This window comes from Asterias rubens, chromosome 5 (assembly GCF_902459465.1).
Source record: "Asterias rubens chromosome 5, eAstRub1.3, whole genome shotgun sequence".
NCBI lineage: Eukaryota > Metazoa > Echinodermata > Asteroidea > Forcipulatida > Asteriidae > Asterias > Asterias rubens.
The window spans coordinates 19,696,296-19,711,698 of NC_047066.1; the positions used below are offsets into that span (position 1 = coordinate 19,696,296).

The 15,403-nt window shown below is 38.5% G+C and overlaps 1 protein-coding gene across 2 annotated transcripts in view; it reads right to left on the reverse strand.

Moving 5' to 3' along the window:
- LOC117290804 (T-box transcription factor TBX2b-like) overlaps positions 1-14,128 on the reverse strand; it is a 43,058-nt gene extending 28,930 nt beyond the window's left edge. For both annotated transcript variants that reach the window (XM_033772366.1, XM_033772365.1), the window contains exons 1-2: positions 13,787-14,128; positions 9,707-9,941 (exon numbers count right to left, since the gene is read on the reverse strand). In XM_033772366.1, the coding sequence (XP_033628257.1) occupies positions 9,707-9,941; positions 13,787-13,946 (395 nt within the window). In that variant the 5' untranslated portion in view covers positions 13,947-14,128. The remainder of the gene's footprint in view (positions 1-9,706; positions 9,942-13,786) is intronic.
- Positions 14,129-15,403: the final 1,275 nt, after the last annotated feature.

Here is a 15,403-nt window from a genome sequence, read left to right on the forward strand (position 1 = left end):
ATACTAAGTCAACTCCAAATCACAAAGCGCTTACATCAACATTTACTCGCCTGTCAGTTAATACAATACAAACGATCAAGTCTATGTGCACATAAATGATGTTAAATACCAATTCAACGAGGAAACCGCGTGTCTGTTTGAAATTCAACCGTCGCACACGCGGTGTGTGTGCATTCTTGGGGCGAGGTGTCTAAACTCATGTGAAAAATATCACAAAATAAACAGTAAAATTTGCGAAAATAAACACGTGGAAAACATCATATTGAACGTCAGCATGTCATGGGTAAATTATGTCATGTGATACGGCAGAGAGAAGAGGAACCCAAATCAAGTGGGTGGGAGAGTCAAAATTGCGTTGGCTGAAAGAAAAATATTTACTATAAAGCATATTGCGCAATTGAATATATACAAACCATGAATTGTCAGTATTGTGTCAATACGTGGTATTCCAAGAAATTATTTGTGTAGCTTTTGAATAAAAAAAATGTTTGATATTATAATCATTATTTTTTCTAAAGAAAGAATTAAATTTGTCTAACGTCCTTTTTAAAGTTGGTATACAACATGACAAATACAAAACAAAAATGCAGTGCTGAAAAGAAAGTAAGTTATTGACAAACGATTTCTAAAGGGTTCCTTGAGTGACGTCCAGTTCTAAGTTTTTATGCTGAGTTGCTTTTCAGCCAAAAAGGTAGGCAAGTATGCTAAAACACCATGTCACATGCACAATATGTGACTGGTATCAGGCATATTTTTGCTTAGCTGTACATTTTTAAGCAATAATTTTTGCTTAAGACAGCTTAATTGACGTGGGTTCTGATCTGCTACTGCACAGTAAAATCTTACTAAATTATGAAGGTTTGAAACAAATTATTTAAGTGTGGACCCAGGAAAGTCACCTCTTCCCCAAAGTTGAACGGAAATCTCGCTAGTTTTCTCATTTTAAATTGTCCTATAGGCTAAGTTAGTCTAAAAATATAACAAGAGAGATTGTGAATTTTGCATTTGATGTTTTTCACAATACTCAGGAGCCTTAAGGTTCATAATAAAACCCGAACAGACTGCCAAAGAAAATACTCAGCGCAAAAACTCCAACAAGTTCTAAAAATTCACTAGTAGCGTGAGAAACTCCACATCAAGTCCACAAATCGTTACCTACCAAGGACCAACCCATTCAAAGAAGGAAAAAAAAAAGAGGGCTATAAAATGTTCTTTTCTTTTGATTTGATAGTAAAGTAGGCCAAGCGAACCGTTATGTCTGCTCTGTCTGTGAAACTTCGGTGGTGAGAGAGGCTGGCCCTGTGGACTCCTGTGGCCTCTATCTCCTATCAAGTGAAAAATTCCCAACAATATAGCTGGCGTCGATGGGGCAGAGCGGCCGGCCAGATTTTCACCGGGCCATCAATGGGGGTTACGGCACCAGCCATTGAGGCCCACTTAATCGCGTAATGTACGAAACAGTTATAACGTCTCTTTGGTTCACAGCAGCGGGGTGCGTATTGGTATGTTATTGTTGCCGTCTTTATTTTGCAAGTTGGTTCTGTTATTACTGATTTATATTTATCTCATGGGTTGGTGGAATGAAAAGCAAGAATTGTATTGTTCCCCCGTGCCTCAGTGGGTTTTCTCTACCCTGCCGACACGGAGTCCTTGATTTTGATTTTATTGTTATTGTTTCCTTTTCCTCCTCTCTACCAAAAGACCTTTTTTTCTGTAAGAGACTGAGATTTTTTTCCTTCTCCCTCTATGGCTTTTGTGGTTTCTCTGATATAATAGAATAAAAGATATCAGTAAATATAGCGGTTAATGAAGCATGTGTATTGTGCTTGGCTGGATCAGTTGCTATTCTGGTTTCTAGTGCGGTATGGCAACCCCGCCTCTGGCAAAATAACAAAAACAAAAAACTAGGTCCATATTTGATTACTTAGTTTTTTTGCCATCTCACTGTGCTGGGGTCATGACGTCACAGCAACGTCACAATGCAGTTTGATATTGGCCCGTGCTAGGAGCATGGAAGAGACGAGTGATTTCTCAGGCTTGAATCGAGACTAACAGTCAGCCAAGGTGACGTGGCCGTATTTGCTTTTCAATTACCATTTCACACGTTGCCCTCCGGCTTAGCCTCGTTTCGAGTTGCTCGTTGAAAAGGTAAAGATATTGACATAGACTACACAATGCGTGGTCCTAAAGAATACTAGATTGTTGACATGATACACAATCGGACAGTGGTGTGATTTCTGACATGTGGTTAACCAACCTTCGATGGACAGTGTATTCAGTGAGAACTACAACTTACCAACCTTGCTATCTATTTTAATTTATAGAAAGCAATAATACAATATCATATTTTCATTGCGTGAAATACGCACGCAAAATCAAGAAGATTTGATTGCTTTTGGTTTGCTTTGTTCGACACAAAAGTATTTCAAATTTACCTAGTCAGTTTCCTTTATGGTTATTTCTTGATTTTTTTTTTCAAAATTAGATTGCATGGTTATAAGTATTTGTTTTACATTCGAAACAGCAAAATCGTGAGCGATTTTTCCAAACACTTATGTACTTGTAGTATAGTGGGTAGGCATTGCTCTAATAGTGGTGCACACTGCTTTCTTTGTCAACCAAGGTTGTCGGTGCGTTAAAACAACGTTCGAACTCGTAATGGAACCTGCCGTTGATTTCACCAAACTCTTCCTAACTTAGGATTAATCCTAGGACTTAAGACGAGTCCCAGCCCTGCACTGTAGCATACAAACCTTAAGATTAACCATAAGTTATCTAACTCGAGAATAGGATTAATCCTAGCGTTTCGTGCAATCGGCTACAGAATTTATACGAATATTATGCACGAGAATTCCGTGGTATAACATCTTGTCTGTAGTAGCAGTTAAAAGTCCACTAAAGTCCAAACGACTGTTACATGTTAAAACAACACTGAACCCGAATAAGTAACTCAAAATTATTCAAATATTGCACGAGACTTCCATGGTGTATAGTCCATAACTATTCGACCGCTCGCAAGTTAAAACAACGTTTGAACCCGAATAGGGAACCCAGATTTATTCGAATATTATGCACGAGACTAACATGGTGTAACATCCCAGCTCTAATAGTAGTTAAGGCCGGCACTTCAAAGAGACAATCAAAGAGCGGAACCACTTTTCCTCTTTTCCGAAGGATGATTAAAGCTGTTAACGAAAAGTGGACTTCACTGAAAGGCCATCGACTAGACACTCTTTTGAATTACGGCCAGAATTTATTACAAGCAACAACATGTCCCAAACGCAAGCATAAGTCCTTGCTGTCAACAACTTTCCCCTTCTTTCAGCCAGTAATTTCCCTTAATAATAGCCTCATTCCACTCGTGTAAATACCATTCTTACATACTTCAGTCCAACCATGAAGATATTTTTTGGGGGGATTTACCAATGGAACCTCAATGTAAATACGTGTGCGGTAGCCGACAAGGGGGACGTACGGCTGACGCCTACCGGACAAAGGCGAGTGTGCACGGTATGGTCCTAGCCCATCAATGCGTTGAGTAATTTTTCTCTTTTACCGCCGGCAGTGTAGTTGTAGAACATAACAGTACATCCGAAATGCTTTTGGTCCCCAAACCCTCCTCCCTTATTACAGGGTGTACATAGAGGTTACGTTCAGAGGGCCCATCGGGTGTTTTCATTGTCAAGTAATTTGGTGGTGATTATGTTTGCCGTGCAAATTAAAGCAATCTTGTAGCATCAGTTGTTGCTATTCAGAGGGGGAAAATACACTTAACTCACAAGAAGTTAAGCCCCATGTAATTAAGTCCGAGGCACTGTTTTTGGATCTCCATGAAAGGAGTGTTTACTCCCCTATGAGCTGTAACCCTATCTGCCATGCGCCTAAATGTGAAAGTTGTAGTTTCTGGATTTGGCAGTCAACTTAAATCCCAAATAGCAATGTACTACATTTAGCAAGGTTTTACCTTGGCATACACTTCCCAGTCACCAGCAAACTTCAATGATTTGTGTATTTAGCAAATGTCCAGTGGACAGACTAATTTTGGTTTTTACCCATACACCGATGTGTGTTACTGTTAGCACTGTATACTCAGTACTTTCCCGAGTCCTATGAAAAAAATATCACAGGCATGTTACTCAGGTGGGATTCGAACCCACGACCCTTGCAATTCTAGAGCTGTGTCTTACCAACTAGACTAGCGAGGTTGCCCGGTAGCTAGAGGCAGTTCGAATCCTATGTTTTGAATCATAATGTTGCTGCAGTTCTAGCAGGTTTTTCATTTTTAGTGTTACACTTTGATTCATTAGCAGTGTGCTTCGAAAACACCTGATACATGGTTGGTGGATATGTTACGACGTCAATAAGAAAACCAAAGATTCAAATAACAGACAATGACGCAAACGTTCTGGGTCACGGCGTAACCTTATTAAAGTTTTATCAAGTATTTCACATCTACTTGGGAAAAACAACAAGCACAGTTAAACTGCTTGTTATGTTGGCTTGGTTGGTATCAGAACAAGTCTTACGCAATTACTACGCCTTTTAACCAGCTGTAGAGTGAAGAGTCATGCTTCATCAAATAGTATAATGCCCGAAATACTATATCTATAGGCTCCAAAACAAGCCGCAAAGCCAGAAATCATACACCATGTGTTTGCGTTTTCATGTAAATCACAGGCCTTACATTTCATCTTTGAGAGGGCAAGGCCATTTTCATTTCGCATGTGAGGAACATTTGTAGGGACATCAAGGCAAAGACCAGGCCAACAGAGGCCTCCATGGTCTCCGTGTAATTCCAGGTCTGAAATGCAATCTCTTTGGTTGACATCTTGATGCTAGTTTTCAACGAATGTTTTATCTCTATTAGGGCTTTAAACATAATTATTACTATTTGGAACTTTTTTTTAGTATAAGCAGTATTATAATAGTGGTATGAGTAATTAAGTTGTCCACATGAATAATGTTGATATAGGTCAGAGAATTTACATTATAACATTTTGTCAAATGACGGGCCGCAGTCAACCCCGGAACATTAATACTCGTGCAACCCACGGTCTACCGTGCACAAGGAACCTATCAAATTCAATGCTTCACTCGGTCCGGGAATTCCGGATGAGACTTAAACATAAAAATCTCACCGGAACGGGAACCCCTCAGGGACTTTTGATTTATTCTAATGAGTAGTTTATGCAAAGTGATACCCCTTGTGTAGTTTTTAGCCTTTCATCTGTGTACTTCTCCCCCATCAGCCTGTCTTTGAAAGCAATGATTTAATATCCATTATATTCCGTTTGTATAATATACCTATCAAACCGTAACGTTGCAGGCAGTCGTTCATCGTGGAAGAAATGACATGGAAATACTCAAGTCTTAAACATCGTTCAAACCTCACTGGTTCTACCTCACAGAGCAATAATACACAAACCCCCACTGCCTTCCCTCTTTTGTCACTTTGACTTCTTGAAAGGAGACTAAGGAGGAGGAAAAGGGAGCAAACAACCGCTCAATTGACCTGCTTGTCTCGTCAAAATAAAGGAAATCTACATCTATATACGTTAAAGGCACCGGGGTCGATTTCACAAAGAGTTAATAAGACTAGTCTTATCTCCAGTTAGGATGAGTTACTCGTCCATACTTACATACTTAATCTTGTTAATAACTCCTGTATCCTAAGTTGTGATTGTCTTTGATGGACACATTATCTAAAAGTTATAATTATTAGCATATACAAACTTACTTGGTAACGAGCAACAGAGAGCCGTTAATTATTCTATACAACTTTTTCAGAAAAAACTCTCTCTGAAGTAATGCAGTTTTTGAGAAAAAGTTATTCTATCAAATCACCCAAATTGTGGAACAATGTGGTTTTTCTGTCATTTTTTTCTTGCAACTTCGACGATCAATAAGCCCAGGTTTTAACAGTTATTTTGTGTACATGTTGGGATACACCAAGTGAGATTACTGGTCTTTGACATCAATTTACCAAACGTGTCAAGTGCCTTTAAAGACGGCTGCTACACGAGGGTCGTCCCATGAGGTTTGTACACACAAAGCAATGCGGCTCGGTTCGGATACACTGTATTCACAATGGAGTCAAATGATGTCAGTTCGATTCCTTTTAAGAGTTATAGATGACTTGGTAATCCTTACGCTGTGTATTCACTCTGCACAAAATGACGCCTGGTAAAACAGGGACGCAAGATGCTAAAAATCGACCACTGACTGGCGTGAGGATTCAGAACTGAACTCAACGGAATTTGTTACTTTCCCATTCCAGTCAAATCGGTTTAAAATGGCACTTACAGTATTGTTTTATATGGGTTTTTAGGCATGGTGATGTATCCATGCAAAGGATTGTTTTATATGGGTTTTTAGGCATGGTGATGTATCCATGCAAAGGTGTTGTTTTATATGGGTTTTAAGACATGGTGATGTATCCATGCAAAGGTACTGTTTTATACGTGTTTTTAGGCATGGCGATGTATCAATGTAACCCAGATTGTGGTAACACCATGTGCATTTATCTACTTTGCTGTGTAGATTTGTTCTTTGAGGTCTTGTCTTGCTATTTTATTCATACTGCAAAGGAGTAGATTTCTGAATTTGGTAGATTGCTATAATACTCTGAAAATTACTGTATCTACCATCGGAGGGGGGGGGGGGGGGGTAGGAGATCAACCGGGTCTACTAATTTTGTTTTAAACATTGTACACGGCATATTCAATGAAATATACTTCGAGCTAAATATAATTGGCCGCAAATTGTATCACTGCAGTTCGTATCCTTGTTGCGGTTATGAAATGATTTTAAAATAATACCTTTGTTATTTTATAATATAATTTTTGAAATCACGTCTTCATTTGTGTGTATTGTCAGTACACAAAGACTTAAATGAAGTCAAGGATGTTTGTGGTTTCTCATGAAGACTATCATAACACAGATCGAAACGTCGAGGTTTTCAACCACTCTTTACCGAAACAGCTTATCATAGTGTCCATAATGCATTCATTCTTCAAAGCCTTTCTGCCTTCGATTACCCCATAGCCTTCCTGCCTTTGATTACACTAAAATAATAATTCGACGATGAAAATGGTTTTCGTGAAAAGAAAGAAGGAGCAGAACAGCTGGTTTTATTTTTCCCCGCGAGTGGTCTGAGTAAATCATTGTTTCTATAATCTCATCCCCGGCTGCGTAAAAGATCCAGAAGATGAAGGGAAAAAAACCACATGAAATTTAATTGTGTTGCGGACGCAATGAATAATTGATCCGTCCAATTTGAGCGGAGCCCGGGCACGCATGCTCGCCGTGATGCGCTGCTGTGGCTCGGTCAAACCGCTCGGGACATCATGGCAATCGTTGATTACGCATCCTATTGTTTTCCGTTATACCTTGATTTTTGAAGTATTTAATGGGAGACAGACTTAACTCAATTGAAACAGTACTGTTACATTATGACAGTGAATTAAATTAGATATCGGATGGCATCCACATTTTAAAGTGGAAATTCACGTACTTGATGTTTGTACGGTGAATGTTTTGCTAATTCGATATTGGACAGTGGCAATTTGCATAATAATGTGTGTTTGTACAGTTCGTGTTTCGTGTGCTATTTTGATATTGGACATTTTGACATTCAAATACATGCTTGCTTTCATATCCACAAAACAACATATTTTGCTTCCGTTTTTGTTTTATTTGTTTCGTTTGTTTCGATGTGTACGTTTTAAGTGGGTTACCTTGGCCCAATTTTGTATAAAGCTATTTCAACTCAACAAAATCGCTAAGCATAGAAGAGTATTGATTACCAGAAGAGGGGGTCAGTTCAACAGCCATTGTTTATGTGCTACTGTTGCTTAGCAAAAACAAAATCTGCTAAATATAAAAGTATTGTTTGCTTTATGAATTTGGGTCACATTCCCGAATTTGGACAGTTTTCTTTTGGTGCTATCTTAACTTATGTTTAACCTCATATTTTTTTATAATTAGTAAATTATAATTAATAAACTACAATAAATAAATGAATAGATAAAATAATAAATAATAACATTTTGACATTTGTATACATCAAATTATATTTGCCATTAATTTGACTAAATAATCCAAAGTTACTGTGGCTGTGAACATACAGGCACCGCAGCAAAATTTGATACGACACTTATGGCTTCATCATTATATTGAGCATTACTTTGCAGATGTTTTAGTAAGCCGTTTTGCATTTGAACAAAAATGTAATTGAAAACATTATTTGAACACATTATTTAAAAACAAATGAAGATTTTTAATAAATGTCAAAAAAGAAGGTATTAAAAAAAAAACAGTCGCAGAGAAAAAATCTTAATAGGGCACTTGGGGGCTCAAAAATTGATTTAGATTGGAGAGCGTAATACTAATAGAGTTCCCGTGAACAAATCCGGATAATCCTATGTACTTAATGTGCATTTGTGTACAGCGCGTTGTAATTACAAACCCTTTCTTAAAAACCAAAGAGGCCTTAAAAATCATTTAGGCCACTTCCCGCCGGAATTGCTTCTCCGACTTGGAAACAATGACTCCCAAAATTCATTTAAAAAAATGAAAAAAAATTGAAGATCATTAAAAGAGCTTAAGAGGACTGAAGTCATTCTGTGATCCCGCCGGAATCCCGGACAAAGACCCAGCTGATCCCGTCAGGATCCTTATGCTGACACGCGCAAGGGCTCGCAGTGACATCCCTATAGCCTTCTCAATTAGTATGCAAATGGTAATTGCTGTAATTATGGTGCAGGTATATAGACGTATCTATTATTAAGTCACACCTTTTGGCCAGCAGAGAACGGCCGAGTCCAGAGATTAAAAACCTCAGCCACAATCACCTCTGGAAGGTTACCGGAGGAAATGCGTTCAGCAGATTTTTGCTTTGTTAGGTCATTAGCTACGGCCGGTGCGCGTTATGGCTCCGTTATGTATCAATTGTACGCCAAGCGGATTAATTTGGATGTGGAGTCCATTGGCGTAAAGTTGCCCAAAATCTGTTTAGTTTGTTAGGTTTTTATGTTATGCCAAAAGATGTAGTAAAAACGTTTCTTTAAAATCACTAATTTACAGTTAAACGTAGTTTTTACAGGTGTCCTTAATGCGTTCACCTTTAGTATACGATAACTGAGGCCAGACAAAAGGTGTGTACATGTATATTCATCCCAGAACAGAGACACTCTTTATAATGGGAATCTTTGGAACAAGGAGACACATGTGCCCATTTAATTTTGCTAAAAGTCCATTTTTGCCGTAGAGGGCGTTGTCAGTTAAGATGCAATACGTCATCTTTGACATCACCCGTCATCAATCAGCAAGCGACCATTCGCATACTTGTTTATGAATGACATACACTAACAATGGTTACAACACGTTACATTTACTACCGACAAAAGTCTCTGAAATTGTTCCACTATTGAACAACCCACTCTAAAGCCTTCCGGGTAAGGATTGAGTCCGGATCCGGCATAGAACAGAGTCAAGATGACGCAGAATCCGAGTTCAAATCCCGTGTTTAACCACCATACGGGTCAGCCTGACCCAGAAATCGATCAACTTGACCGCATACTTTGAGTTCAAATGCAATTTTGAACGTTCCGGGTTAGCCTGACTTATTAATGAGTCAGGCTCCCTAGAATCCGGGTCAAATCTGACCCGGAACTTGTTGGACTATTACGAAAGAGAATCAACATACCTGCCAGCCTTGGTTATGATCATTTCAGTCCCGATCTCGTGGAATTTCTGCCACAGTTCACGTCCCTCCAGGGTGACTTTGATGTCCTTGGCTGGTGAGGAGGACATGGAGATGTCCGGTTGGCGCATTGCTGCCGCTGCGGCCATCATCTGCTGGGTAGCTGCTGCAGCGGCTGCTGACTTGTGGTCATTCGGACCTGGGAGTGGAGTGAAATCGCCGAAGTGCGAACTCCTCTCTGTATAGATGGGAAGAAATCACAAAACATAAAAGGGACTTGTGGTAAATCGGACCTGGGAGTGGAGTGAAATCGCCGAAGTGCGAACTCCTCTCTGTATAAATGGGAAGAAATCACAAAACATTAAAGGGACTTGTGGTCATTCGGACCTGGGAGCGGAGTGAAATCGCCGAAGAGGAAGAAGTCATTTTAATATCAAATCATTCATACATATTATATAAAAACCAATGTTTGTGTATATTTTAAGCCAGCAATGCGGTTACCTTTTGAAGTAACATTTGTGTAACGTGTTTCTGTTTTCTCAACGTTGTTTTCGTGTTATCAACAGTATAAAGTAGTAAACAATAAAAAGGCTCCTGACAATAGCACAAAATAGTCGTGGCAGTTACATTTTTGTTCATAGAATCACCCCCCCCCCCCCCAAAAAAAGAAAAAAAAAAAAAAGAAGAAAAAAGAAAAAAAAAAAATTGTCTTCTCATTTCCATGCAAAATTTAACCTTCTTTTAATGACTTATGAATGCTGAAAACCGATCAAACTGTTATACACTCAGGTTTGTTTTGCTTCTTCGTACAGACAAATTACCTTCCGTTAAAACCAGTATTTTAAGCAAGATGACACCATTACCGGTACTATGTGTGTTTGAGTGAATAACTGGTTTACTGATCTTAACCACACTTGGTTAGTATCCTTTTCCCCAGTAACTTTCGTTACGTGCTTCTCCCGTGTACACGAGAATTATACCTTCCCCGTACACAGAGAGCTCTATGCAAATATGCCTTCTAATCACAGACAAATTACCTCCCGTTAAAACCAGTATTTTAAGCCAGATGACACCATTACTGTGTGTGTTTGACTGAATAACTGGTTTACTGATCTTAACCACACTTGGTTAGCCCATTATTAGCTTAATCATAGCGTAATAATAGGTAAACAGAAAAACCGCTAGGAGTCGTGTTGTAACTGATGATGACTAAGTCTCCTTTCGAGGTCGTGACGGACCTATTTTTAATCTCCGTATGTGAGGTTTGAAATTACTCATGCTACCTCTTTTTTTATACATCTTGAAAAACAACTATGTCAAGACCATAGCCTGTTTTGTTTGGGAAGATTGATTATGTAACTGCTTTCTCATGAAGACACTCAAAGCATCTGATCGAAACGTCAATTTGTAATACCGCCGGTTCTTTACAGAACTATAACAACTCAACCAGACATTTCAGTTTGAAACGCAAACCTTATAGGCCTACGAGATTTTGTTGCCACTATATACAAAGTTTCAAATCATACATACGTACTGGGACAAATCCATACTATAATATTATATATTTTTAAATGTTTTTATCGCACAAGGATAACTTAGCATCCTATTGAACAAAAATAATAAATAAATTTTGTTAGTGATATAATTTAAATTTAAATTTCAAACTTATGTCGAGGCGCTATAATGCAAAGGAAAACAAAAAACATATGGAGGATAATAAAGAACTATTTCTCTGGAGGCTTTGTACAAGTTTAAATTTCCGTAATTTAACATTTTAAAACTGTTCACGGAATTAAAAAAAAATTGCAAAACAGGCCCTTCATGAAATATGGCGTGTATTTGCGTATAGACAATGTGTTACATTATACACAAGAGGGTTACATGTAAACAAGTTTTTGAAACACATTTTGTTTAGTCCAAAAGAAAAATTAGTAATTCTCATCGGCACAATTTTTATGAGAATTGTTTTGTCAAACTACATTTAGAGGCTTAATCCAACCATACTTTCTAGGATTTAACCAACGCGTGTCAATTACTTTTTACTCAATTTGATTGGGCGTCTGGCCCAGTTTTTTATAAAGCGACTTGTTTTCTAAACCATGGGGGTGGAGGGTAAAATCAGATAGGGCCCTTGCTCCTAGCAATTGCAATTTTGTCTTACAAGCTCCATGTGAATTTCCTCAACCTACATCAAAGAGCAGATGAAATTAATTTCATAACACGTGCCGAGTTAGAGCACTTACCCAATCGCGCAGAAAGTGTTTAATATAGGCCGGTCTCTCTGTGAGTTAAAGAAAGAACAGAACTACGAGGTTGGTGCCGCGAGCACCGTGCGCTGGGCTTGACACCGTACGGTGAGATCGGTTATTTTGACGGTGGGAAGAAGGTAACGACGTCCCGGTGTATGAAGCAATTCCGTAAGCCTTAAGTTCGCTTCAGTAAGTTGTTATCTATGATGTGATCAGTAAGATGTTTATAAAAGTAAACAAGAACAGTGTGCATGTGTTTTTTTCTCTCTCATGCAAAACGGAATTGTCCCTAACAAAATGTCATGTACAACAACTCTTGATTATTCTAAGAACCTAATATTGTTTTTCTTATGCAAAATGGAATTGTCCTCCACAAACTGCATTAAGGATTCAAAAGAAGAAACAAACTGTTCGAAAGATTCAAAGAACATCGCATGAAATAAAAATGGTCGCATTGAAATACATTTTTTTAATTGTTAAAAGCTATGTGATTATTGTTGCTTTATCTAAAATAAATCTTTACAGTGAAAACTACTTTTAATTAGTAACTCATGCCCATCATCGAACGAAAACTTAAGTAACTTGATCTTTAATGAGTAATATATTTGCTTAATAATACATATCGGTGTAAGGGCAAATATTTTATAAAATTACCCTCGACGCATATTTCTCATATATTTAAAATTATGTTTTGGTACAAGTAATTCTGCAAGAATGCCATAACACACAAATTAAAATGTCCGTCCGCGAAACTGAAGTCGTATAGTTCAAGATGTTGTTTTCAATGTTTCGTACTTTTTAAAGTTTAATATTTTTAAGCGAGAAGTGGAGGCGATCGGTGAAGACATGTTGTGGGTTTACACAAGCCTAAACAAAGAGCTTGACATATTTTGACTTACTCCCGGTTATTTCCAACATTTCAATTTTAAAACGATTTATTTCCGAATCGTCAAAACGTTTGCCATGTTGAAAACAAAAGAATATTTGACAATCATAATGTTGTAACAAACAGCAACATTTTATTGTTTAGGATTCGGGTTTGATATTAATATTTTTGTAGAATTTAATATTATTGTTATTTTATTTTTTATGTTTTATTTTGGAGAAGATTAAACTCACTGCGGCATGCTGCAACTCGCATTAACCATAAACTTATTTACAAAATGTTTGTTGTACGATCGGTCCAAACAAAATAAGAGATATAAAAAGAAAATAATAAAAATCACCTGTCGTTTGTTATTTATTTCATTTTATTTACATTTTTGTATAAACCAAGTTTGAGTTTTATAACACCGTTTAAAAAAAAGATTTTGCATAAACTTTGATCGAATTGAACATGATTGTTTTTACTTGGCAAGCAGACCTAGTAATTATCTCACTTTCTCTTATCGGAGTTTGTACAAAACAAATTTTCGTTGAATAGTAGTTTATGTCATGTTTTTGTTTAAAAACAACAGATCCATATACTATTTATTTATAGTTGCGTCACTGATGAATACGACGGGAAACAATTCACCAAATGTATTAATAGAAAGTGCGAAAACATTTAAGAGATATCATTTTAGAAATGATCATACCTCTCCAGACCTTGAGCCAATCTGATGTTCAACTCAAGTGTTTTCTTGTTATTATCTCATACAGACTTGGATTCTGTAAACAAAGTGTCATAAATGTGTAAATCCCGGAGTGTTAGCTAGAACTTGTGAAGTTCACAAGTACAAATGGTGTTGGTAAATTCTAACAATGCTGAGTGTCTGTCGAAGTGTATTTCGAAAGTGAGTTGGGATACCCTTCGGATCTAGTCTAGTAGAAGAGAGAGATTTTAGACACGTACCTGACATTCCGGAGAAAGAAAGAGCGTTATGGTTAGGCGGCTGCATGGGCAGACCAGGGTACGGGAAACTCCGAGGTGGCGGTGGCACAATGCTGTTAAGGGCAAAGGCGTGCGCCCTGGCCCGTTGGCTGATATAGTCCTCACTTCCTTCGTACATCATACCTGCGACGAGTCCTGGCCAGGCGAGAAAAATCGAAAAGACGGGCGACGAAACTTACGACTGGTTTGAAAAGCCTGCGCTACACGGTGGGAAACACGCCTATTCAAGATCCCGGCACCAAAGAGCAGAGCTGTTGTGTGGTCCGCAGTTGCAGATGCGCCTGAGATATAAAGTCCGTGCCAATGTTGATGGGTCCGGTGGACACCAATTAAAGACTTATTATTTGGTGAGTATTTTCCCCGGACTCTCACACACGCGCCTCGTACACACCAGTCGTCATCCTGCCTTGCTAGCGATTGGACGGCACGGCTGCCAATCAGCGCACGCTGCCGGCTCGGCCAGGGCGCCGCCCACCGTATTTACCCAAGGTGTTCGGCGGGTGTTGGGAGCAGAAACTGTGTGCACAAAAGCGACAATTTTCGCGAGGGGGGCTCTTTGTTGGCCGCATTTACCTCTTTCTTGTTTGTTTGAGGCGGATTTTCCGGTATAACACGTGCATTTTGAAGCTGTGTAAACCGGTTTGATGATCGCTAGAGTACAATTCAATGCTCTCTACAGATCGGCCTCAGTGATACAGTTCTTCAGAAGAGGAAAAAAATTATATTTTGGGGCAATATGATATCATTTGTGGTCACGTCAAGCAATGCACGTGCTCTTGTTTGTTCATCATAGGCAGGCACGGTCCAGGATACCCAAAGATATCTTAAAGCAATTTTGTTGTTTAAGGCCGTGTCTTCGGTCTCCCAATATGGCCGCGGCTGTTGGCAGATCGTTAAATAACGCCCTCTATTACACGAGTTTAATTAAACAACGCGTTTGAGTTGTCGATTGTATAGAGATTATGCTATATGTAGTCAGCGGGAACCCTATTTACAGATTTCCCCTCAAAATATTATTTCTTTCTTTCTCTCTTTTTGATCCTCTCGTCAAGGGAGTTCGGCAAACTCCCATGAGTGGATTTAAACACCAATCTAGCAACAGCCAATCTCTCTCATTATACGGATATGGTCTATGGGTTTCGAACCCACAACAACCACTTAGTAAAGAAACATTTCTGTAAAATTGCAGTGTATCATATTTATTTAAATAAACTTTTTGTTTTCAAGATACATAACACATAAACAAATGAATCGCGGAAAGAAAAATATGCTTAAAGGTGCTCTCTCGTCTTGTTTTGTGTGCACTCTAGAAACTTCCGGGTCAGATTTGACCCATAATCGGGTCCATGTGGCCTGACCCATAGTGGGTCAGTATGACGTAGAATCCGTGTCACTTATCGTGTTAGTTCGTGGATCACATGTACATGTACATGTACATGAATCATTATTCTACTTTCAAAACATATTTACCAACCATATTCATATCATTTTCATTTTATAACATACGCTTTTAATAGCCAAAAATCGCCCAGGGCAACGTGTGTGTCCCTACCATGAAACATATTTTTGTACATTTTT